This window comes from Sceloporus undulatus, chromosome 3 (genome assembly GCF_019175285.1).
Source record: "Sceloporus undulatus isolate JIND9_A2432 ecotype Alabama chromosome 3, SceUnd_v1.1, whole genome shotgun sequence".
NCBI lineage: Eukaryota > Metazoa > Chordata > Lepidosauria > Squamata > Phrynosomatidae > Sceloporus > Sceloporus undulatus.
Window position 1 is genome coordinate 148,989,832 of NC_056524.1, and position 25,685 is coordinate 149,015,516.

The 25,685-nt window shown below is 41.3% G+C and overlaps 2 protein-coding genes across 3 annotated transcripts in view; both read right to left on the reverse strand.

The window, feature by feature from the left end:
- The window catches only part of USP54 (ubiquitin specific peptidase 54), a 106,822-nt gene extending 91,535 nt beyond the window's left edge, over positions 1 to 15,287 (reverse strand). Inside the window, exon 1 of the mRNA XM_042458635.1 lies at positions 15,175 to 15,287. The gene's annotated coding sequence lies outside the window, so the exon portion shown is untranslated. The remainder of the gene's footprint in view (positions 1 to 15,174) is intronic.
- A 5,885-nt stretch (positions 15,288 to 21,172) lies between these two features.
- MYOZ1 (myozenin 1) overlaps positions 21,173 to 25,685 on the reverse strand; it is a 44,834-nt gene continuing 40,321 nt past the window's right edge. For both annotated transcript variants that reach the window (XM_042456122.1, XM_042456121.1), the window contains one exon: positions 21,173 to 21,795. In XM_042456122.1, the coding sequence (XP_042312056.1) occupies positions 21,564 to 21,795 (232 nt within the window). In that variant the 3' untranslated portion in view covers positions 21,173 to 21,563. The remainder of the gene's footprint in view (positions 21,796 to 25,685) is intronic.

The following is a 25,685-nucleotide window of genomic DNA, read 5'->3' on the forward strand; positions in this document are numbered from 1 at the left end:
GGAAAGAAGCTGCTTGTCGCGAGCTGGGCTTTTTTTTTTTGTCGTTTTTTGGGACACCAGAGCTCTCTGACAGAGAAGGCTAAATGTCTCACAAAACTACAAATCCCAGAATTTCATAGCATTGAGCCATGCGTTAAAGTGGTATCAAACCCGATTATTTCTGCTCATGATAATGCCTATACATATCCTAATACCCTAACACGTTCATTCACAGTAATCTATTTCTGGCTTTGGAGTAACATGAGTTTTATGTTATGTACCTTGCTTCTAATATATATTCTCCAGGAGTGTGGTTCACACTTTGTTTAAGGTGTCATATGTTTTTCATTATACGCAAAGTGGTGCCTATGGCTCACCTCCTCTTCACTTTACCGTTACAACAACCTATGTGGCAGATCTAGCTGAAAGAGCGTGATTGACTAAAGGTCACATAGTGTGTGTATCTGGTGTCTAGACTAAAATCCAAAGTGGCTCCTATGAAGCGCACCTGCTAATCTGGGCAGAGGGTGGACTTCTCTTTGTTGATCATGAGTCCCAAGTGCTGAAGGAGGGAGAGTGCTGAGTCGAGATGGGAGAGGAGCATCCGTCTGGACGGGGCAACAACCAATCATCCAAGTAAGGGAAGACTCTAATGTTTTGTTGGCGGAGGTAGGTGGCTACAACCGCCATACACTTTGTGAAAACCCTTGGTGTGGAGGAGAGTCCAAAGAAAGCAGACAGGGCTGACAGAGAAGGCAAGAAAGTCCCGGTGGTCTTCTCAGATGCTGATGTGGAAATAGGCATACCGAAGGTCCAAGGTGGCGAACCAGTCTGACTTCTGTAGAGGAGGCAAGATAGAAGCCAGGGTTACCATACGGAAACACTTGTAGGCCATGAAAACGTTCAGAAAACGCAAGTCCACGTTGGGACAGAGGCCGCCTGAAGCCGTAGAGACAATGAAATATCTGGAAAACAGACAGTGTCGGGTCCGGGACAGGGAGACAGGCTCAATAGCTCCTTTTTGCAGCAGAGAGCACACTTCGTCGAGAAAGGTGTCTGAGGGGAGGGTGATGAGGATGGTACCCCTTGGAGGGGGATTGCAACTCCAGGGCATAACCCCTACAGAGGATTGAAAGCACCCAGGAGTCAGATGTTATGGAGGCCCAAACGTGGTGGAAGTGGGCCAAGCGATCCCCGAAGGGAGTTGACGGGACAGAGGGCGCTGGAGAACTTCAGAAACGGTGTTTGCCTTGGTCTGAGTTTTCCTTCTTGTGGAAGAGCTGTTTGTATTTTTGTTTTTGTTGGCGCTTCCCTTGTTGCTGGGAAGGGAAGCATTGTTGTTGGTAGTCCAAGGACTGGTTGGATCTACCCTGGTTGGGGGGGGGGGGGGGGGGGGGGTCTTTGCCATCCAGAATGACGTAGAGAGAAAAGAGAACTAGAAGTGGAGGAAGAAGGCATACCGTATTTACGGGCTGTATTCTTCATTTTGTTTTTGAAATCCAATTTCTCATCAGTCTCCTTATGAAAGAGTCCTGTGGCATCAAAGGGGAGCTCTTCAATAGCCTGTTTGGCTTGAGGTGTGAAGCCCTTAGCCAGTCATGGTGTTGGAGAGCCAAGGAGCTTGAAAGCTGTCGGGAGGCACAGTCAGCAGAGTGTCAGGCCACTGAAATCTGGTGTGAGGCTAAAGCATGGATGGCCATGCCAGTCTGTCTCTTGTCCTCAGGGAGGTCTTCATAAAGTGGAAGAGATTTTTCCCAAAGTTGTTGCTGATTTTGAGATCCAAGACTGCAGAGGCGTATGACTTTCATGCCATGGAGTCAAGATTGTGACCCTCTTTTTCATTCAGGGTCAGAGCCGTCTTTAGAGCCGAGCAGCCCTGGGAGGCTTCCACGATTGCCGAGTTAGGGTGAGGGTGTTCAAAAAGCCAGATCTCCTCGGATGATGAAATCTGGTAGAGATTGTCCAATTTTTTTGGTAGATGGCTGGGCCACAGACAGAGTAGGCCAAAAACTCTTTGCAATTCTAGACATGGAAGGCAGGAATGCAATAGAGGTTGGGACTGGAAGCTTGTCGCGAACCCTTTCATCAATAGGGTCAAGAGCCTGAGAGTCTGCATGAAGGACCTTGATGTTCTCCAGGAAAAACCAGGAAAAACATTGATCTAACACACACATCTTCCCGTGAATCGCCACTTTGCTCCTTGCCTACGGCCCAGCCAAGATGCATCCAAGAAATAAAAATAATTTTCTATGTCTAATTTCAACAAAAATAGGAATCACTCTGAGCAGTATTGAAATACATGTTAGCACATTCAGACCTCAAATAGCGTCTGGAGCAGCTATACAAAAGCACACACACTACCCCATGCATATCTTTCTAGGCAAGCACTGACAAAAGTGTAATGCTTTTTTGAGGCCTCAAAAAAGCTAGCAAGCCACTTGAGACCAAAAGATAGAAACAGAGCAACATCTATTGTCAGAATGGCAGGATGGAAAGCAGCAGCACCACCACCAACATGAACAGCAAGAAAGTAGAAGAAGATTTCTTACGTAATTATTCACACAATAGTATTCAAATATATTAGATGCCCAATGATCCTTTCCTCCTGCTCCCCAGCCTCTCTGCAGGGACATACCAGCCTGAACAGTGTTAGCTGTGATACAAAAGGAGGGGAGAATCCAGCAGGTGCAAGAATAGAACAGAGGCACCTTGTTAGAGTGGAGCTTAAAAATTCAGGGCCAGATAAGTGCAAACTGCCAGTAGAAAAAGAGGTATCATGGTCCACCACTAAATTCGGCCCTGCTATTACAAATAGTTATAATGGAAGGGGTGGATTGATATATATTGGTCAAAGCTGGTTTGCTTACTCTCTCTTTTAAATTCAGCTTGAAATGAAATCATTCATGTTTCTATCTTTCTTTTAGACAAAACTGAGAGCTGATTAGTTTCCAATAAACTCAACCAAGAGCTGGATAAAATAGCACAGCTTAAAAGCTCTCTTGATACAAAGCAAGAAATTATCATTCTTACAGGTTGCTATGATATTGAGTCAAATGTTCTTCTATTCAAAATCACGTTACATTTTAGTTATTATTTAATAGTTTGAGTCAAGCCATTTACAGAAACTGTGCATTCATTTCTCACAGCAGTCAACTCCCAACTAATAGTTTTAAGATAGCAATGGGCATGACCATATGGTTGGGTTTATATGGTGATCTCAAGGATTTCTCACAGCAATCTTCACCGTATAAGAAACTGTTACTATATTTATCTGTCATTCTCCCCACATCAAAAGTGGGAATCTTTGTTACTAATTACACAGGCTATTTGTTCACTATTCCACACTATTAAAGATTTGGGATGGAGGTGTATCTGGATGAGTCAAGGGACTGGAAACTGGATAGGTTGCTTTTTAGCAGATTAATGCAAGACTGTGATTGTATTTGTGAAATAAAAAAATGTTCAACAGGTGTAAGAAATGAATTGGCAGTCTCAACACAGACATAATGTCATCACAATTATTACATTGTTGGGAAAAGTGGGTAAATTTGAATTTAATAGGGCTGTTGCACCTCCTCCAAAAATAGCAAAGTTCTAGTACAGTATATTATGCAAAACATGGATTCTGCTATCGGTCTCTTAATTTAAAAAAACAAAACAAAACAAATCCATTTAAAAGAAGTGGAAATCATGTAGCTCTTCTTATATTAACAGACTGAAGTTCACAGCATGTGTCACCACTGGCACTGCTAGCTAAGGATGCTTTGATTTACAGTCCAACAACATCTAGAAGGCCATATAGCTCCCATGTCTGCCTGAAAGGGATAAAGGGATCATGGGCATTTTATTTCTTATTGACTACACTCCTGTCTTCCATGAAACTTAAACAGTTATTTACTGGATTTTGACCTCCCTCTTCCACAGCTCCTGAGAAACACTACAGTATACTCTTCCAGGACGCAAATAAGACAAGGTAGCCCCACACACCTGACCTGACCTTTTATTATTACATACATTTAATATTCTACACTATTTGGTCCCAAGGACCTCCCATCTCCAGACAATTTATAAAAGATTACAATAATAACGGAACATCATATAAAGAGAATTGTTGTTGTGTGCCTTCAAGTTGTTTCTGACTTATGGTGACCCTGAGGCAAACCTATCACAGGGTTCTGTTAGCAAGATTTCTTCAGAGGTGGTTTTCACTGTCTTACCCTGAATGTAAGAGCATGAGACTTTCCCAATGTCACCCAGTGGGTATCATGGCAGAGTAGGGAATTGAACCCTATCTCTAGAGTCACAGACCATCACCCAAACCATTATGCCATGCTAGGACCACCTAAAATGCATACAAACTAACTACTGTATATATACTCATGTACAAGTCAAGAAATTTTAGTTATAAAATTGATCCGATAAACCTGGGTCAACTTATCCATGGGTCAATGTAAGTACTATACTTTCATTCTTATCAAAAAAAGGACCCATCCCCTTCTCTGAGTAGAGTGGTGAAAGGCAAGAGCTTAATCCATCCCAGGAGAACCTAAAAGAAGCACTGACCCCGTCTACTCTGTCCACCGCAGTACTACTTCTGAGCATTTTGAATGCCCAGGCAGAAAAAATGGCAATGGTGGCAACTCTTTAGTGCCTCCCTTCAAAGAAACACCAAGAAGAAGCAGCCTCTGAAGGATCTGAATAAGACAACTGTGTATGTTTGCCACTTTTTCAGGGTTACAATCAGGCAAAGTTATTGCATTAAAGTTAAAGGCTATAATGACTGTTAGCACAGTTGTCATTTGCTTTGCTTTGCCTTTTCATTCTTTTTGAAATATGTGCATTTTCTTAGCCCTGTCTGTTCCTCTTTGCCTATTCCTCACGTTGCACAGTACCATAGTTCCCTACTCAACCATCTAGCCTTTAGGGTGAGCACAAACAGTAATGCCTGCTGGGTTTTGTATGTTCTTTGGCATCATTTTCCTTTGTTTTGTCTTTTAAATCCTTTGTTATATGCCCCTAAATTTTACCCATGACTTATCCAAGGATCATATCAAGATTCTTAATTTTGGCCTTAAAACCTGCCCTGGACTTAAACATAAGGTTGACATATAGTTAGGTATATATAGCAAATAAAAAGTAGCAAAGCCATTTCAGTCAATATCAGAGGTTTTCCTAATGAAAGACAGATCTCTTGTTATTATTATTATTATTATTATTAACCTTTATTTATAAAGCACTGTAAATTTACACAGCGCTGTACATACAATCTTTTTAATTGGACGGTTCCCTGCCCTCAGGCTTACAATCTAGAAAGACACGACACAGAGGGAGTGGTGGTGGGGAAGGGGCATCAGTTACAACCTCTAGGGAATGCTGCCACTCACGCTGCTCCGTTCCCCCAATCCTCTTTCCTAGATTGAGTTTCTGGGGTTCAAGGTGACACATTATTGCGGACTAGTTTGTGTATCAGCTTTGAGTTTTTTTACGGTAAGCGTGACCACCCCTAGATTCAGGATGAAGATAGACAGTCTATGTCAGAGTTAACAAAACAACAAGAGAATTAATGTAGCTTATTATATCCTGAAGAACAGTAAATGCTTTAACAAGTTCCAGTACTTAGTTGCAACCATATAATGATATTCAACCTGAATTATGTCAGACCTTGCCCTCAATCAATTCAAGCAACCAGTACACATTCACTCCCCAATGACTTGTCCAGCTGTTAACTCCCAACTGTCAATCCTGTCTCAATCTCCTCAGACACATACGCCTGCTTTTTATACTTTTTGATCCCCGGCAGACCTCCTTCACAGTCTATCTGAACCGCAAATGGCTGCCTTGAAGCCAAATCTGAGTAGTATCTCCTTCACAGTCCGGTTTTCAGTGTTCAAGTCAGTGTAGTTGTGACCTTCCACAGTTGTGATGCCCAAAGGAAGAAACCCTCTTCCCTGTGTCCACTGCTTCATTTCTGAAGACTGGGAAAGAAGGAACAAGAAGGCATGAACTGAAGGTGTAGTATAGGGAGAATATGGTAGGAGCAGGTGCCACTACCAAAGGAGCCCCATAGCTGATCAATAGAGCTGACAAGATGTAATTGAGGAAGAAGGGACTTCTAATGCCTCCTAATATATAGCATCTTCATCAAGCATGATTGTTAAGCACATTTACTTAAGACTGCATTTGGGACAGCACTAGGGGAAGTACAGTCCGCCCTTATCTTACGTGGGGAATCCGTTCCGGACCCTCCCCCCACGTAAGAGGAAAAAACGTGGCTGCTCAAGCCCCATTCAAATGAATGGGGGTCGTGCCCACAGCAGCATGGTGCTGGCAGCAAAGCGCACGCCACGGGAGCGCACCCCATTCATGTGAATGGGATGCACCGCCCTGCGCTGCTTTGAGCATATGCCAACAGCTGAATTGAGGTGTCAGCTCTACAAGGATCATCCTATTGACTATTCCATTGACTGTCCTGTCTTAGTAATTGTTTTAATGATCTTAATTGTATTTTATTATAGTCATTGTTATGTTTGTTCTTATTGTTGATGATTTGGGGTTAAGGAGGGAGGGGGATTGTGGGATTTTATTCTATTGTATAGTATGGATTTTATTGATGTAAGCCGCCTCGATCTTCTTGGAGGCAGGGTAGAAATCATCATCATCATCATCATATTCTTAAACTACAGCTTAACCAGTCACTGATCTTCTAACAGACAGTTAAGAGTCCAGCTTTCAATAACTGACATAACCTTTGCCTTAATTGCACTTTAACTGAACTAATGCCAGCTGGGGATGGCTGTGTAAATCTACTTATTGAATTACTATTTCTGCGGTGAGTTCTGATTAAACTAATGATCAAGTGCCATATTCCTTGACTGAGCTAACTATCCCACTGTTTTTTTAAAAGTCTTACGTTATTTGCTTTGTAAATGAATCCCTTTAAGCTAAAGTAACAATTGCAATTCATCAGGTTAAAATAAAGGCATTGTAGAAATAACTGATTTAGATTTTCAAGACTATGGTAGTCATACTATTTTAGGTCATTAACTTCATGATTTGTTGAACTGATTAAAATGCTTTTTGACAGTACTAACTGAAATTTGAATTTTATTGGACTGAAATAGTCTCTTTGATGACTGAACTGTTTGAACTATTTGAATAATTGACCACAGGCTCTAAAAGGTAAAAGGGGAAAACAGAGGTGTTTATCTATATATCAGTTCCTGTGAAGCATAAGCAAAAGGGTGAAGTCCCATGGATAATGGTTTGGCTGTGAAAAAACAGAATGTTGGCCTAGTTAGTTAGGCCTTTCTTCCATCTCAGCATGGCTTTTATGTTGTGGAAGGCATAACGAAAGGATGATCTCTCTTCTAAAATGACAACCTACTAAAAGAAATAGGAGGACCACCTAGGTGACCAGATGCAAAGGGAGAAGCTTCTCCCCGGTGAGGAGAGAGAGAGGTGAGAGAGGAAGAGGAATCTTTTGAAGAACCAATCCCAGATATTCCTTCTGCTCCTTCCCCAGAGACGTGCCTTCCCCACACAGCTTAAAGTTGTCATCTCCACAAAGTACCAGCAAGGCTCACAAAATTTAAGCAGGGTCACAAATGTGGAAGCTCCTTTTTGCCATGACTTCTCCCACCTACATGCTCTTAACTCACAGCTCCTGTGAGTCATTCTGTCTCAAAATGGCACCACAGGAGTGAGCTTGGACAGGTAGACAAAGAGCAGGAGACACCACCAAAGAGATCAAGGAGGTTACACAATGGTTTTAAAGGATCCTGAAAAGAGAAGTTTCATGCAACCCTCATCCCCACCTTGGTCCTAAAGGCCACTAGTTCTCCTTGTCTTTCTTGTATGCCAATGCTTTGACTGATGGCTCCTCTACTGACCCCTTTTTCCTTACCCCTCCTTTTGTTAACTGCCCTCAAGTCAACTTGGACCTTCAATGACCCTGTGAATGAGGCATTTTGAAGATACGTGTTTCTGCAGGCTCAGGGCTGTATCCTGTTAGATTTTGGGGCTTGACTGACCGGCCATTAAGGCCACCTTCGAGACAGAGTTGGGGCATGGCATCCACATGATACATGCCCTGACTCTACCCCCAGGCTGGGGTGACACTGCTCCAATGATCATGGCATCACAGGGCTCCTCTGACACTGCATGTACATGACACAGTGCCAAAGGAGTGTGGAAAAGCCACAGGTGGTGGATACGGCACCCTTTCCAGGACGCAAAAAGGAGCTGCTTTTTAAGACTCCTTTGTGTGCTGCAGAAAGGAGAGTTTGGGGCTGCGGGGTGCAGTTGCCGTGGCCCTGATCTGGTACCAATAGAGGCAGCTGCAGGCTGCCCCTTAGGGGCAGTCTCTACAGCCACGGCCCTGTCTATCCATCTGATGTATGGTCTACCTTTCTTTCTACTGCCCTCCACTTTTCTTAGCATTATTGTCTTTTCTAGTGAGTCATACTGTCTCATGATGTTGCCAAAATACAACAGCCTCAATTTAGTCATCTTGGCTTCTATGGACTTCAGAGCTGATTTGTTCTTTGACACATCTGTTAATTTTTTTTAGCCATCCATGGCATCTGCAAAACTCTCCTCCAGCACATCTCAAATGAGTTGATTTTCCTTCTGTCAGCTCTCTTCGCTGCCCAGCTCTCACACCCATACATGCTCTATATAAATGGAGACTCAAAGTACCACTCTACCTATGTCTACTAAGAAATAACTCTTGCTTCCAATGAGTTTACAGTCATCTAAGGGGCTGCAATTCTACACAAAGTTTCATTGAAGTAAGACCTACAGAACTCAAAGGTACATATTGCATTAATAAGCTCTTTTCACTGGATCAGCAAGAACATGTGCTATCTGCAAATTTTAAGCGCATTTTTTGGCTTATTTTAGAACAATAATCTTTACTTTCAGAGCAGCAGGCATTATCATTCTATAGAAAGGAGATGGTGAAACAAACCTATAAGAAAAAGTTAGATATTAGAAAGGTCCAAACATGGCTGGTGGAGAGAGGTTAATATAAAATGAAATGAATCTTCTATTTAAATGAAAGTCAGTATAGTGAACTGAAACCAAATGCATATTTATTCATCAGTATGCTTCTCTCACTTTTGCTGCAACAGACTAACATGGCTATCACTTTGGCTAGTATCTACCTATATATTTTTCCTATTTATGAAGAATCCCAATACCAGTGCTATTTTCTTTCTTTTTTAAAACTGATTTTTTATTCAGAAGCATAGACCAAAAAAATAATAAAAAATAATAATAAAAAGGGAAAAGGAAAAGGAAGGAAGGAACAAAAAGTGTGAACATCAAAATATGAACAAGCTTGAAACAACGTAATTTCTGACATTAACAAAAGGTCTTACCAATACTATTTTCATAGACTCCCAAAACTGAAGCTCAATCAGTGAGCATGTAGCCTGCATTGTGCCATAATCCATCAGCCTCCATAACAGCATGCACAATAAGCCCATTGATATACCAAACATAATCTATGCCGATATGATGGAAAAGTATTACACTAAATCTCTTGGACAGATAGAATAATGCAGTCATGTCACTACCAGTGCTACCTGTACTTGACCTAAAGTATTTGCCACTTTCCTGAATATTAGTCTCAGTTCTAAATTTAATTATTCTGAATTAGCATTTGGAATTCAGTTTTACCTTCCTTCAGTGTAACAGAATTAATTACTAGATATATATATATATATATATATAGAGAGAGAGAGAGAGAGAGAGAGAGAGAGAGACAATCACCTCTAAATTCTGTTCTAACAAACTTCAGCTGTATATAATCACACAGAGCTTTTTCATAAAAAAGCAGTTTTCCTATCACTTCATTATTTACATGCTGGATTTCACATGCATGTATACTTGTGTGGTGTGTGCATAAAACACTTCATCCGATTTCCTTGAAACAGACATAACAGTTGTTCAATAAAGTCCACAAAATGTATTAGCCTGCCTGCTCACCCATACCTGATCATCTGTGACACATGCAGTCATGCAGCACAATCCTATGCATGGAAATAAGTCCCACTGTGTTCAACGGGGCTTACCCACCGAATGTGCAGGCTGGAAAATGGGGAGAGCCAATTCTGTCAATTGAAAAACCTTCTGTTACTTACCTCTGATTGTTGACAATTGCTATTTTGATCAACTTTGTACTCTTGTGTTACTTATCATTTTAAAAAAAGAATTAGACCACATTTGTACAAATTAAAATATGGAAATTTGATGCGTTACTTAGTAACATGACTTAGAATGAGTTTTGTAAGATATTGGAAAATGGTTAGGATACCGGCATGTATGGAATGGTTGGAGAAAGAAATGGAATTTGCTTTCTTAGATAAATAAACTATTTTGGTTTAAGGGATCACAATGGAGTCCTTTTTAAAAACATGGAACCCTTTTATGGATTTTGTAAATCAAAGAAGACAGAGTATTTGTATGACAGGCTTAAGCAGAGGTAACTCTTTTCAGGTTTGAAACACACAGATCTTTGGGTAGTGAAATTTGTTAGTATGTATTAATGATGAGAAGAAGGAAAGAGGAGTAATTTAGGATAGTATTTAGGTTACAAGTAGAGAGACATGGGAAGTTTTGCTTTTTAAGGGGGGAAGAATAGGTGAGGGATAATGGGGGATATTGTATTGAGGTTTTTTTCCCTGTGTGTCTGTCTATTTATGGACCTATTGTGTTTACATCTTGTGTCTTATTGCGTTATGTTGTTTTGAATAGTGAATAAAAATATTTTATTAAAAATTCATCTGTACCAAAGCAAATTCTTAAAACAATGTATGTGAAGTGCATATTTACACATGTAATCAACCTTCCAAATCTTTACTTTTTATCTTCCATTTCCTCCAAGGAGCTCAAAGCAGGATGCATGGTCATCCTCCCTATGGGTTTTACATGCAATAACCCTATGAGGGAGGCTAGACTGGCAGATCATGACTGGTCAAGCATTACCCTAAGAGCTTCATGGCCAAGTTGGGATTTGAATCTGGGTAAATGTCCAACACTCTAACAGACATTTACTATGCCAGTTGTTCGTTACACAGTGACGCAAAGCAGTTAATTCATCCACATTATCTTCCCTGCAGACTAACAGAACTGCACAGTTCTAGTCTACTGGATGAGCTGGCAGTCACCCATTTACACAATGTTTCTAATGCAAGAATGAGTGGCAGACTTTTTTAAAGATCCCCCCAGCCTTGCTCTCATCAGTTTTTACTCTGCTGATTACATACTGGCATGGAACCACAACTGAAAAATGCTGTACATGAATAGTCTAGTACACCTGTGGATGGCAGGGACCCCCACATGCTGTATTTCGCACTAGAGTCCAGCAAACTGAATGGGTATCCAACAGGAAAGAGAAGTTTTGCCTCAAGGAACTGCGGAAGCATCCTCATTCCCCAATGCCTCAGCTAAGTGAATAGGAAGAGGCTGGAATCTACTGTGAGGCAGTCCATCCTCAGCAAACAGGCATCTCAGAAATCACTGCAGGAGAAAAGGGAAAAACTATCCTCCTGTTAGCTCCTGGAAGAGAAGGTTACTAAGGCCTGTTACAGACTGCCAAAATAAAGCTGCTTTGGGTCTCTTTGGAGGTATGCTATTTAAATGATGCATGGGTCCTAAGAGTCCGGAGGTCACGCCAAAGCCACACTCCATTCCTAAGCACTGGAGTGCAGCTTTGGTGCAGCTTCCAGATTCTTAGGATGCATACATCATTTAAATAGCATACCTCCAAAGAGACCCCAAGCAGCTTTATTTTGGCAGTCTGTAACAGGGGACCCTGCTTGGAATCAGGCAACATCCCAGACAAAGAGCTGATTGTAAATACAGATCAACTTGTGGTATTGGCAAGTATCACACTACCGCTTTCTTGGGTGAATGTGGGAGCAGACGTCATATCAGATTTAGTAGAATCCACCTACACCAGGACGGTTTCATTCTGTACTATGAAGTGGTGGTGTCTTACAGTCTAGCAGTTTATTAAGCAAGTTTGCAAGTAAAGTACAAAAATGTTTTGACAGTTGTAAATCAAAAATCTTCACACCCCTGTCATTTTACTTCCTTCCAACAGTAGCACCTTGATGCTATGTGCCACTTATTTCTTACACACCATCTTGTGTATGCCCCAGATTTTAGTTACCTTTTAACTCTAGCGCAAAGACAAGCTGTCACATGCATCTCTTATTATTCACAATTACTAAAAAGCCCCAGTTGCTCTGATCCAAATCCCACAATGCTTACAACAGGATTACAACAGGCCTGAAGGCCACACGCACCACCTCACTCCATTTTTGCAGCACCTAACCCAAACTGCTCTGAAAATGCAATTCTGCAATTAAGTGGGGATAGAGACCCCAAAAACAAATGAGAAGCAGACCTCTGACCACTTCCTCTTAGGGTTTTTCATTCTCTTTGCACATTTTTGCAGCTGCTGCGGCCTGCGGCACATACAGGAGGAAGAAAATTGACCCCACGATCCAGTGAACTTGCCCATCTTTGTCTTCCGACACCTTACTAGTAACTGATACGGCTTTTGGTGGGTCATCCAAAGTCTCGAGAATATATTAATAATAATTAATAACAATTATTCAAAATATTCATAATCATCAAAGGGGCGAAACAGACAGGCAAAATAAAGTGGCTTTCAGCCGCTTTGACGGTGAGTTGCTTAGATGATGCATGCCTCAAAAACGGCTGGAAACCGGACTGAAGCCACACTCCAGGGCTAAAAAACCAGAGTAAAAAGAAGCTGGGATAGTTTGACGCATTTAAACCTCGGCCTGTTACAGACACCCAAAATAAAGCTGCTTGGGGTCTCTTTGGAGATATGCTGTTTAAATGATGCATGCATCCTAAGAATCCGGAAGCTGCACCAAAGCAGCACTCCAGTGCTTAGGAATGGAGTGTGGCTTTGGCGCGACCTCCGGACTCTTAGGACCCATGCATCATTTAAATAGTATACCTCCAAAGAGACCCCAAGCAGCTTTATTTTGGCAGTCTGTACTAGCAGGCCCTCATAAGAGCAGGATGGACAGCTCCTGAATATTATAATGCTGCTACTCTAGTGACAGATTTAACAGTAGTTCCAAAAAGTGAAGGAGATCTACCAATTAATAGTATTGTCCTCTGGTGCTACAATAAGCTACTGTTCCCAGGATTCCCTAGCACTGAGCCAGGGCAGTTAAAGCAGTCTCAAACTGGATTATTTCTGCAGTGTGTTTTGGACTCTAGTTGTCACTATGGATCTCTGCAGTCAGATTCTACTAATAGGCCCAAGAAGGTGTGTAACACATCTGCTGCCATGTCAGAGAGCTGCTATTTCAAAATAGTTCTCCAATCAGCTACTAGAAACCAGCAGAAACCTAATACTGTATCATGATCAATAATGTAGCTTTAAAATTTAGTAAACCTACTCACCATTGCAATCCACACTCTTAAATCTTTGATGCCATTACAGTTCCATTACAGGTAACTATTTAGTTTGTGCTTGGCTGATGGCCTTATATAAACCCTCTGAAGGCTAAGCAGAAACCCTGGGAATTCAGTGAGCTGCTCTAAAAATTAGTGCAAAACGTCCAGTGGCGAGTAATGCACATGCTGCGGACGGAGGGTTTTCATCACCATGCAATCTTGGGCACTTGAGTGGGACTATTCATCTCTGAAATCAAAGGGACTTACAGTGTGAAAACAATTGTGGGCTCAGTCTGAGGCTCACGGAATATACATCTCTGTAGAGGTTTAGCAACACAGGGGAGAGGATGAGGGAAAGTGAGCTGGAAAGAGACAAGATCCTTCAGAAAGGGGCAAGGAAGCAAGCCTTTGGACAATGCTTCTAGCCTATCGGCACAGTAGATCACGGCAGACTTAATAAAAGGCAGTAAGCATGTGTGTATGTGTGTATACACGTATATATATATGCATTTTATGAAGTCTGCTATGGTTTACCATGCCAATACAAATGTTGTCCAAAGACTTGCTTTCTTGCTCCATTCTGAAGGGTCTTGGCTCATTCCTGCTCACTTTTTAAGTGTATGTATAATATACATATTTATATCTGTGTGTGTGTGTGTGTGTGTGTATAGACACATATATGTATCTGTGTATGTGTGTGTGTATATATGTGTGTGTGTATATATGTCTGTGTGTATATATGTGTGTGTGTGTGTATGTGTATGTGTGTGTATATATATATGTGTGTGTGTGTGTATATGTGTGTGTGTGTGTATATATATGTCTGTGTGTATATATATGTGTGTGTGTGTATATATGTGTGTGTGTGTGTATATATGTGTGTGTGTGTGTATATACCCAGATATATATGTATATATATACATATATGTGTATGCTTGTGTGTGTATATACACACACATATATATGTATACACACACATGTATATATATGTATGTGTGTGTAGATATGTGTATATGTATATATGTGTGTGTATACATATATATATACAGACACATATATGTATCTGTGTATAATGTGTGTGTGTGTGTGCATACACACACATATACTGTATAGACACATATATGTATCTGTGTGTGTGTGTGTGTGCATACACACATATATGTGTGTATATATATATATGTGTGTGTGTATGTGTGTGTGTGTACCCAGATATATATGTATATATACATATATGTGTATGCTTGTGTGTGTATATAAACACACATGTGTGGATATATGTGTGGATATACACACATATAAGTATATATGTGTGTGTATATATACACACACATATATATGTATACACACATGTATATATATATATGTATGTGTAGACATATGTATATGAGTGTGTGTGTAGATATGTGTATATGTTTGTGTGTATATATACACAGATATATATGTATGCTTATGTGTGTGTGTATATATATATACGTGTGTGTGTGTGTATTATGTATAAAGATGTAAATATGTGCATGATACATACACACCTTCAACATTATAAACAACTAAGGTGTGAGGCCTGGAGTGGTTTGCAGTGCCCGAAATGTATACAATATACACACACACACAAAAGAAAAGAAACCTCATATCCAGCCTAAGGTGCTCACACCACACTTCCCAGAATTCCACAGCATGGAACCTCAGCAGTTAAAGAGGCGTCCAACCCGGGTTATTTCTGCCGTGCGGACGCAGCCAAGGACTCACCCTCCGCTTCGCTTCAGGAGGAGCCCCTCAGCAGCATCCAGAACCTCGCCGCTGCCGCGCATCCTCCGGGGCGCTGCTATAGCTACAGGGAGCCAAGGCAACCGCATCTCGCGAGAACTCGGACGGGAAGGAGACGCGAGACTATTCTCCCGGAAGAGAGAACGAGTGAGGGAAAATGGGAGGCCGGACCAAGTCTCGCGAGAACAGCCCTCAACTTGGAACAGTGGTTCCCCCAAACTGTGCTCCTTAAGGGATTTTGAGACTCCAGCTCCCAGAAGCCCGGGCAATTGGCCAACACGGCTGAGGCTTCTGGGAGATGGAGTCCAAAGTCTGTTAAAGGGGACCACAGCTCTAAACCAAAGAGGCTGCATGAACATTGCAGGAGTAAAGAGCATGAGAGGGGAAGGGATTATACTGTATTCTAAACCAGTGGCCCGCAAACTGTGCTCTTTTAAGGGAATTTTGGACTCCAGCTCCCAGAATCCCAGGCCATTAGCTAACGTGGCTGAGGCTTCTGGGAAATGGAGTCCAAAATCTCTTAAAGGGCACAGTTTGGGGACCACTGGCTTGGAGGAAAGGCCTTCTCTGCTTCTGTGCCCTTTGAGAAATGTTGAGGATGGGAAAGGAAGGGAAGAGGGAGGGAAAGCAGAAGGCCCCCTAGAAAGCCTGTAGTAACTGTTCCAAAGCAGTTTACACAAGTCAGAGCCAAGTGCACACAATAAACAGTACATACACACATCCATTCCAAGACAATCCTCTTGCCCTGAGGCCTCCAGAACAGGAGTTAAAGACTGAGATCTAAGGCCTGTTACAGACTGCCACAATAAAACTGCTTGGGGTCTCTGGAGGTATGCTATTTAAATGATGCATGGGTCCTAAGAGTCCGGAGGTCGCGCCAAAGCCACACTCCATTCCTAAGCACTGGAGTGCAGCTTCTGGATTCTTAGGATGCATGCATCATTTAAACAGCATACCTCCAAAGAGACCCCAAGCAGCTTTATTTTGGCAGTCTGTAACAGGCCTAAGAATCCTAAATTAAAATGCTGAGCATGTAATATTTCAAAAGGATTCTCTTCTCTGAAGGTGCCAGATGCCACAGACGCTGGCGAAACAACAGGAATAAGCTCTTCTAGAACATGGCCACATAGCACCCCAAAACCCCACAAAAAAACTATGGATGCCGGCCATGAAAACCTTCGTCTTCACATTTCAAAAAGATTATTTAGCCAACAAAAATTCATCCCCAGATAGATTCCCATCTCAGATGGTGAAATTCTGGGAAATTTTCTATTTCTCTCCTGCCGTCGATGGTATTCTGTCTTGTGATGCACTTGCCCTGAGAAATAAATGGAAATGATTAATTGTTTCTCTTTTTTAAAATAGTATAGTATATATAGTATGTTGTTGTTTTATTTTTCGTTGTTGTTCTCGCTAAGTGTCTTCATGTCAATTTCGACCTATGGAGACCCTATGAATGAGAGACAGGGGGATGATGGGATGGAGAGAAAGGCCTCCCCAGCAGATCTCGCAGCATAAACTGGTTTGTAAAGGAGAATATGGTCCTTCACATAACCTGGATCCAAGCTGCATAGTGCTATGAAGGTCATAACCAGAACTGAATTGTGGCTGGAAATGAACCAACAGCCAGTGGAGCTGTTGCAACAAAGGAGCCCTGAAGCCAGTACCCATTAGTACTTGTGTAACCACTGCATTTTAAAACATTGTTTTGTTTTCCATATTTGTTGACAGATTTTACGTAGTGAGGACTAGAGTGGCTTCTGTCTTTGAAGACTGAAGCAGTTTCTATTGGTATGCCATCTGTTTCTGGTAATTTATCCTTCCCAAGTGCTCTGAGTGCAGCTTTCACTTCACTTTCTAAAACTGGGTTCATCTTCGCCTGGCTCATCTTCAAATAAATATTTCATCCCTTCGTCTCTTTTACATAGTTCTTCCATGTATTGTTTCCATCGTCTTTTTATTTCATCTTGGTCATAGGTTGTGTTCCCATGTTGCTTGTAGAGCATACCTGCTTTTGTTGGGATACAAGGGTTTAAATCCCTGCTTCGCTATGGAAACCCATGGGGTGACCTTTAGCAAGGCACAGTCTCTCAGCCTCAGAGCAAGGAAAAGGCAAGCCCCGTATGAACAAATCTTGCCAGGAAAACCCCCTTAGGGTTGCCATAAGTTGGAAATGACTTGAAGGCACAGAGCGGTTATTTATTAGTGGATAAATAATCCGTAAAACCTACAGAGGGCAGCGCAAGCTCCATTCAAATACCTTTGGCTTCCTCTTGCCTTCACAAGAGTAAGATTTTTTCCAGTGCTATCCCTGCATTACGTTTAAAAAGCAATACCATGGGCCCGGACAGACAGGCCAAAATAAATGTGCTTCGGGTCACTTTGGAGGTATGCTATTTAAATGATGCATGCGTCCTAAGAGGCTGGAAGCTGCACCAAAGCCATACTTCAGTCCTAAGGACTGGAGCACAGCTTTGGCGCAGCTTCTGGACTCTTAAAATGCATGTGTCATTTAAACAGCATACCTCCAAAGTGACCCAAAGCAGCTTTATTTTGGCCTGTCTGTTCGGGCCCTAAGTTAACAAAAGAAAAGAAAAACACACATTTGAAAATGACAAAAGGAGCAGCAGATTTTTCAAGCAATTTCTTTTCTTCATTACACTTATTTCTCTCCACATTTGTGCATTCACCCATTAAGGAGCAGAAGGCTCCAAGGAGAGGATGCCTCCAGGTTCTCTGGAGGGATCCAAAATAATTAAGACAAATATTGAGGAAGAAGAAACACAGGGAAGCTCTGAGTCTGCACTTGCTTGAGGGTTATTGGAATGGAAGATGTTTGTCTGTTTACAGTAGAATGTGGAAGTAATTACTCATCCAGTAGGCACTGTGGAATTTGACTCAGGCAGTGTGTTAATATTCAGTGTAATTGAATTTGTGTGGCATCTCTGAGCAGTTTGACTTGATCTGTTAAAATCCTTGCAGAGCTTGTGGATGTCTCATAGATTTCTTATATTTTTCCTTCCCTTAACTAGTCATACTAATTGATAAAAATACTATTTCCTATAGCTAGAGATGCCTGTTCTTGACATACAGGCAGAACCAGCCTATTTTCACAGCAGAAAATATCCATGTCAAGGTGCATAGTATCCAAAGCTGCCCAAGTTACTTTGAGATATAAGGCAGAAAATCTTCATGTCTCTGACAGCAAACATGATAAATTAAATAACCAAGCATTTGCTGTCTTTTTATGATCCTGAGGCAGTTGCCTTACCCTGACTAATACAGGGGCTGGTGCTTCAGACCAACCAAATAATTGTTTTATCTTATTGTAAAACTGTTCTTTTAATACTTACCAGACCATCTTAACCAACAACAGAAATAACATCTGAGAAAAAATGTTGGCCTGTGACACTAACATCATCACTTTTCTTCTTCTGTGATTTTTAGTATCTTTGCTTGTTGAAGCTTTGAAAGCTCCCATGATGCATTTTTTGCATTTTGGTTGGTTCCAATCAAGATATCACTGTTTTGTGGATTATGTTGTACTCATATGTATGTGACTTTTGTGAGTGTAGCTGGTACTTGGACCAGAGGTGGAGTCTCTGTTACAATACTGCTTGCACTAGTGCTAGTAATTAAATATCCAAGCACTGTTATCACACTAGCGAGATCCTGCAGGAAAATGGATTGGATCGTGGCTTTGGTGCGGCTTCCAGACTCTTAGGACCCATGCATCATTTAAACAGCATACTTCCAAAGTGACCCGAAGCAGCTTTATTTTGGCCTGTCTGTATGAGGCCAGTGAGAGGTGGAACATTACCATCTTACATTTTAAAACTTTATACATTAAGGACATAATAGTTGAGTACCAGAGGGGGAAAAATTAGAGAGTATGTATTGAATCAGTATGTTAAAGAAATGAGAAGTCATGCCCAGTTCTCCCCTCCAAAGGGAGTTCCAATCCATCCATTTGTCACTTACCATTTTGGGAAGAAAGTTTCTTTCCTACCTCCTGAGACTCAGATAAGTAGATTAACATGTATTACAGGGGAAAGCCTTTGTTCAGACTAAGCCATGTCAGAAGAGGTAAAATTTAACCTCTAGATGAGATCTTGTGGGGAGGGGCATTGCAATCGTATTGTGCACTATCCGTATCCATACAACACCCCTGCCAAGATACATCCATGTGTATGTTCTAACATGGAACTTCTTTGACTATTTGGCTGAGTACAGGAGGGTTAGCTGGGAAAGCCTGTCTAGTCAATTCCTATAACTTGTACCATACTGAATGCCATTATCCTCCATCAACAGGTTTGGTAAGTATTGGAACTCAACTGAATACCCGCCAGACAAGATTCTACCTCTCCAAGTCTGACATCCAGTAGATGGCAAACAATGCACTATGGAAAGGAAATATACCCATTGCAGCACAGGATGATCAGGTTAAGACCTCTGCCTTTGCTAACCAGAATGAAGTAATAATCTCTTTCATGTGAGCTTTACATAAAATGAGGCAATATCCTGAGATAGTGACAGACTTATGAAATGCACAAGCTTCAGCAGGCCTTAAGGGTCTTTCACTCCTGACAGCCTTTTAAAAAGAACCCAGATTCAAAGATAGTTGGTTCTAGGATTGTGGTCAAGGAGTGGCAACTTCTGTCATCTCTAAAATGTATCATTTGCAAAATCCTTTCCCTGCACACTGCAATTCTCCAAAACTTTCTCATCTTCTCTGGTGTGTATGGATTAGGGAAAATATTACTGGATATACTCATGTATAAGTCTAGAAATTTAGGTAAAAAAACTGACCCAAAAAACTTGAGTCGACTTATCCCTGGGTCAATGTATGTAGTGTATCTTAACTCTTATTTAAAAGAAGGAACCATCCCCTGGTGAAAGGTAAAAGTATATTCTGTCCTGGAAGCACTGATCCCCTCTACTTTCTTATCCATCTAATCTTAAGAGTGAGCACAAAGAGTTATGTCTGCTGGAATTTTGTAAGTTCTTTGACATAGTTTTGCTTTGCTTCATCCTTCATATCTTTTGCTATATGCCCCTAACTTTTACCCCCGACTTATCCATGGGTCATAGCAAAATCCATAATTTTGGCCCCAAAACTTCCCCTTGACTTATACATGTCTTTACTTCTGAACCTCTTTTTTTCTCTACTCTCTCTCTCTACTCTTAGGAACTCTTGAAGTGTCACATTGCTTAACTCCAGACAATTGTTCTCTTCCGTGTTCTAAAGTTAACATTTCTCCCTTTCAAAGGAACTCTATTAGGTACTAAAAGTACTAAAAGCAAAAGATACTTTTAGTATCCATATAGCTGTCATTTATGAGGTTGTACTATAGTATTTACTATCACCCCCAGTGCCATTTAGAGAGTTCTATGTGAATGTGGGTTGTTGATTCTAACTTCCCTAAGGCATGCTGTTGGCTAAAGTGACTAGATCATGTATATTGAGAACATGTAGGAGTTAGTTCACATCCTCTGGTAACAATGAGTAGTGCCAGGAGGAATAGAAATACCAGAAGTTACAAGTTACAAGCAACATTAATTGGGTAAACATTGGTCATTAACAAAGGGTGGCTAGGTGATAAAACAGATATTCATGCTCAAATAAACTGATTAGAATACACAGTGGAGAAAAAGGGGGGGAAAAGTGTCTGTTCAAAGATGGCCACTTTGTAAATTGCTGCTTCTTTGCACCGTTAAGTAGCTGACCTGAGTATCACAGTTGTAGAAAATCTGCACAGCTTCAAAAGCCAGTCCATTTTGGTATCTTATGTATAACCCATCTGGTTGCAGGTACCAGTCTGCCTCTCCCAGAATCACTTATATCTTTGCTAATCTTGGATCATGGCAAGAGTTGTAGTTATAATGTAGTTATAACAACTGAGTCGATTTCAGGAAAGCAGGCTATAAATATTTCAGATATATAAATTCTAAACATCAAAAAAGACTATAGAAACTGGACTTCATTCTTTTTTGATGCTTTATTTGTTTTTGCCAACAACAGGACAAGGTCAGACTCAGTACAGAGCAGGCAGGCAGCATTTAGTTATCTTTAAACATCCTACAGCTCTCTTCTTTGTAGTTGTCTTGGAGGGTGAACACATAAGCCATTTATCTCTTCCTTTCTCATTTTTTCATTCTCTTCTTCCCTCCCTCATTCTCTCTACCTTACGCCAGTGCTTTCCTTCTTCTACCTCTGATATGGAAACATACCACAGCAAAGATATATTAGAACCTAGTGGGACTTTGACTGTTTTAAAAGGATAAGTACAAAGTATTGCTGAATTTTCCCCCAGCTTCTTGTAACAGACTTGCAAGTGGACAGCTATGATGGAAAAGGAGGGGGAGAGTTTCTATAATTCTTCTGTTTCACCGGTCATTGGCACATTGACCTCAATGGTGTATTCATTAGGCTCTCCTGATCCCAGCCAGGGTACTGGGGTCCTGTTGAAAGACGGTCTGTTGGCACCTTCTTGATTATATAGAATGACTGGTTCAGGTACCAAAGGGCCAGCATCAAATTCAGGCATTTGGAAGGTCATCAGCTTGACTGCCTTCTCATATCCCCCATAAGGCACTGCAGTCCTAGGGGGGAAGTAGAATGAGACATCAAGGTTTATGGAAATGGTAGGTTCAGCACCTGGGACAGCTGTCCTGCCAATTCAGTAAGTGGAAAAAACCCAGTTATACGTGTCACTCTGACAAAATCAGCCAGACTTGGGCCCCATACAGACAGGCCAAAATAAAGCTGCTTCGGGTCACTTTGGAGGTATGCTGTTTCAATGATGCATGCCTCCTAAGAGTCTGGAAGCTGCGCCAAAGCTACACTCTAGTCCTTAGGACTGGATCATGGCTTTGGCATGGCTTCCGGACTCTTAGTATGCATGCATCATTGAAACAGCATACCTCCAAAGTGACCCGAAGCAGCCTTATTTTGGCCTGTCTGTATGGGGCCTTGTACTGTATAAATGAAGCCATTGGGAGAAACCATCTGCAGACATGGGGCGGGGTTTTATCAGTTTGCTGATGACACCCAAATATATTTCTCCATGTCTTGATCATCAGCTACAATGACAGATGGCATTTCCCCCCTCAATCAGTGTCTTGAGGCGGTAATGGGCTGGATGAGGAAAAACAAACTCAAGTTGGATCCAGACAAAACCGAGGTACTTACGGTAGGAGCCCCCAAACCAGGCATTGGGTTGCAATCTCCAGTCCTAGATGGGTTCACGCTCTCCTCAAAGGACTGTGTTCACAGTCTGTGGGTGCTTCTTGACCCGTCACTTCACATGAGAAATCAGGTGAATGCAATGGTCAAGAGTGCCTGTTATCAGCTTCAGCTGATATGCCAGCTGCACCCTTTCTTGGAACCGGGGGACCTTGAAACTGTAGTACTGGTAACCTCAAGACTTGATTTTTGCAATGTGCTCTACATGGGACTACCCTTGTGCCTAGTTTGAAAACTGCAATTGGTACAGAATATGGCAGCCAGGTTGATCACTGGATCATCTAGAAGCGATCATATAACACCAATATTAAAGTCATTCCACTGGCTGTCTATTAGTTTTCGGGCACAGTACAAGGTGTTGGTTATTCCCTTTAAAGCCCTACATGGCTTGGGCCCAACTTATTTAAAGGATCGCCTACTTCCATATAATCCGCCCTGTGCTCTCAGGTCCTCTGGAAGGAACTTTCTACAGCCTATAAAGACCAGACTGACTGTGACCTCCCAGAGGGCTTTTTCTGCAACCGCTCCCAGCCTGTGGAATGGCCTGCTAGACGAGATCCATCAAATCACCAATCTAGGTAGCTACAAGAAAGCTGTTAAGATGGGTCTCTTCCGGCAGGCCTTCCCAGAATGAATTACTCGGCCCCACATATATCTGATGACTTTGCCCACCGTTATTGTTTTAATGTAATTTTAACCTTAAACTGTTTAATTCTTTTTTAAGGGGGGGATATTTTGTATATATGATGTATTCTTTTAACATTTTAAGCCGCTTTGATTGTTTTCACAAAAAGCAGGGTAGAAATACAGGCATTATTTATTTATTTATGATGATGATAAGCCTTAATTTAATTGTCATATATAGCAAAGGAAAATGGATGTTTCAGTCTGTCAAGAAAAGCATCCAGGTATTATGTTTGGACTGGAGACACTGTGGCCAGACAAAAACTGTAAGCACCCCTTCCATCCCCTCCTCCAAGGTAAGAATCCATTGCCAAACTATAGCTCATATAATGTTCATGGCCATAATGTTTTGTCCAGCTTTAGAAAACTATTAATTAATGAGTTAATTAATTTTGTCATTTCTGACTTACTGTGAACCGATCACAGGGTTTTTTTTGTTTTGTTTTGTTTTGTTTTGGCAAGATTGTTTTTCTCTGGCCATGTTACCAAATCAAAAGTTATTGGTTTCTTTTTAAAAGAGAGTTGGTTGTGTCAAGTGGAGAGCAAGGAAAAGTTACTTTTCTGGATGATACCTGCCAGAAGCCCCCACCCCAGACAGCATGGCTATAGAAGCTGTACAAACAAATAATCTTCCTAGACTCTGGTCAAGTAACATGTCAGGTCGACCTTGCCCATGCCTTCTAAATAGTTACAAGAGGACACACCTATCCAGACCTAACTATGAGTGGATGTAAGGCGGGTTAGCCAATCCACCTGTATATCAATATACAACCTTGCAATTATGCAGTCTGCTTGTGTCCCTCAAGTATTTGTGTCAGAACAGCCCTCAAAATGAATTTTCATCTGCCCCACAAACAAATAAATGCAGTTGGGTCTCCTGTATCCACACATTCTTTATCTATGGATTGAAAATATTCAGCAAAAAAAGTCTCAATTCCAACTAGCAAACCTTGATTTTTGCCTTTTTATATAAGGGATGCCATTTTACTATGCCATTGTATTTAATGGGACTTTAACATCTACTGATTTTGGTATCCATGGAGGGGGGGGGGGTAACCAAACCCCAGTGGATCCCAAGGATCCATTGTACAATAATAAAATAGATCCAAGGGTGTTTACACATTAGCTATATAACTTAGACTTGTCATCCATTTGCTCACTTTATGCAGAGATTTCAAGAGACGTGATTATCTCATATTGCACCTCAGCATTCTCCATATTGTCCTGCTGTTCTTCAGACCTGATCACTTGCCATTTTTTAAAACTTAAACTAATACTGCAAGTGCATTTTAACAGGTGTGGGCTGGGGAAGCATTACCGAGGCTTTCCAGGATTACTGTTATCTTTAATTAGAATCATCTTCATTGCAACAGCTTCTAACTCTTACAGCTTCACGGTCAACTCAGGGTGCATTTCATAATGAATTGCCCCTTGATTGCACCATGATATCGAAAATGAGAGGAAGTCAGGAATTCAAGTTTCCCAGTGAAAATTAGAAACTAATTGTGGGGCAATTGAAAAGCAATTCATAACTAATGTTATACTATGCTGAACCAGAATCAAGTGGAAGATGAACCTGTGTAAGAAACTTCTAATTAAAGTTGCAGGGCACCACTACTGAATGGGATTAACTACTAAGTAAACCATATGGAATAATTTTTGGCCTTGGAAAGAGGCATAGCCAAACCACATAGCGTACAACTGCTAGGGGAAATCTCTGCTCTAATGTTGCCCCCAACTGACTGAGGAAAAGTAATGTTTCAAAGTCCTGAAGGACTTCTTGTGGAAGCAATGTAAACCTTTCCTTATTTCTGTTATGCACATACATTTTCCATTTGAGGTCACACTCTCAGACCTCTTTAGTCCACAGTGACTCCCAATCACTTTCTGCATGTCTTATTCTGCACTCCAAAAACAATCTGGATATCCAAATACACCATAATTCTTACTGTTGTTGATGTTTTACAACCAAACATAGATCTATGCTAAACACACACACACACAAACACACGTTATTGTTGTGTGCTTTCAAGTCATTTCCAACTTATGGTGACCCTAATGTGAACCTACCATGGGGTTTTCTTGGCAAGACTTGTTCAGATGGGGTTTGCCATTGCCTTCCCCTGAGGCTGACTCTGCCAAAGTCATCCAGTGGGTTTTATGGCCAAGTAGGGAATTATACTCTGGTCTCCAGAGTCATATAGTCCAATACTCAGACCATTATGCCATTACTAGCCCACATTAGACACACATGCACAAACACACACACACATATGTCTACTCAAAAGAAAATTTCAGTGCAGGGGTTTTCAGGCATATAAAGCATCAGAATTTGGAAAAGCCTAGGAAAAAGGGGACATTGTCATACAACTCAGCAAAATGCTGCAACTTGGCTGTGGGTCCCTAGTTTAAAGGAACATAGATTTGGGAGGAAATAAAGAATGCAGAAATTGATCAGTGTGCCTTGCTTCAGGACCAACGTTCGTCTTGGCTCAGTGCACATTTGTCAACATTCAGTGCATAAGAGCCGACACAACTTCCCCGCTACCCAAAGAGATTGTCT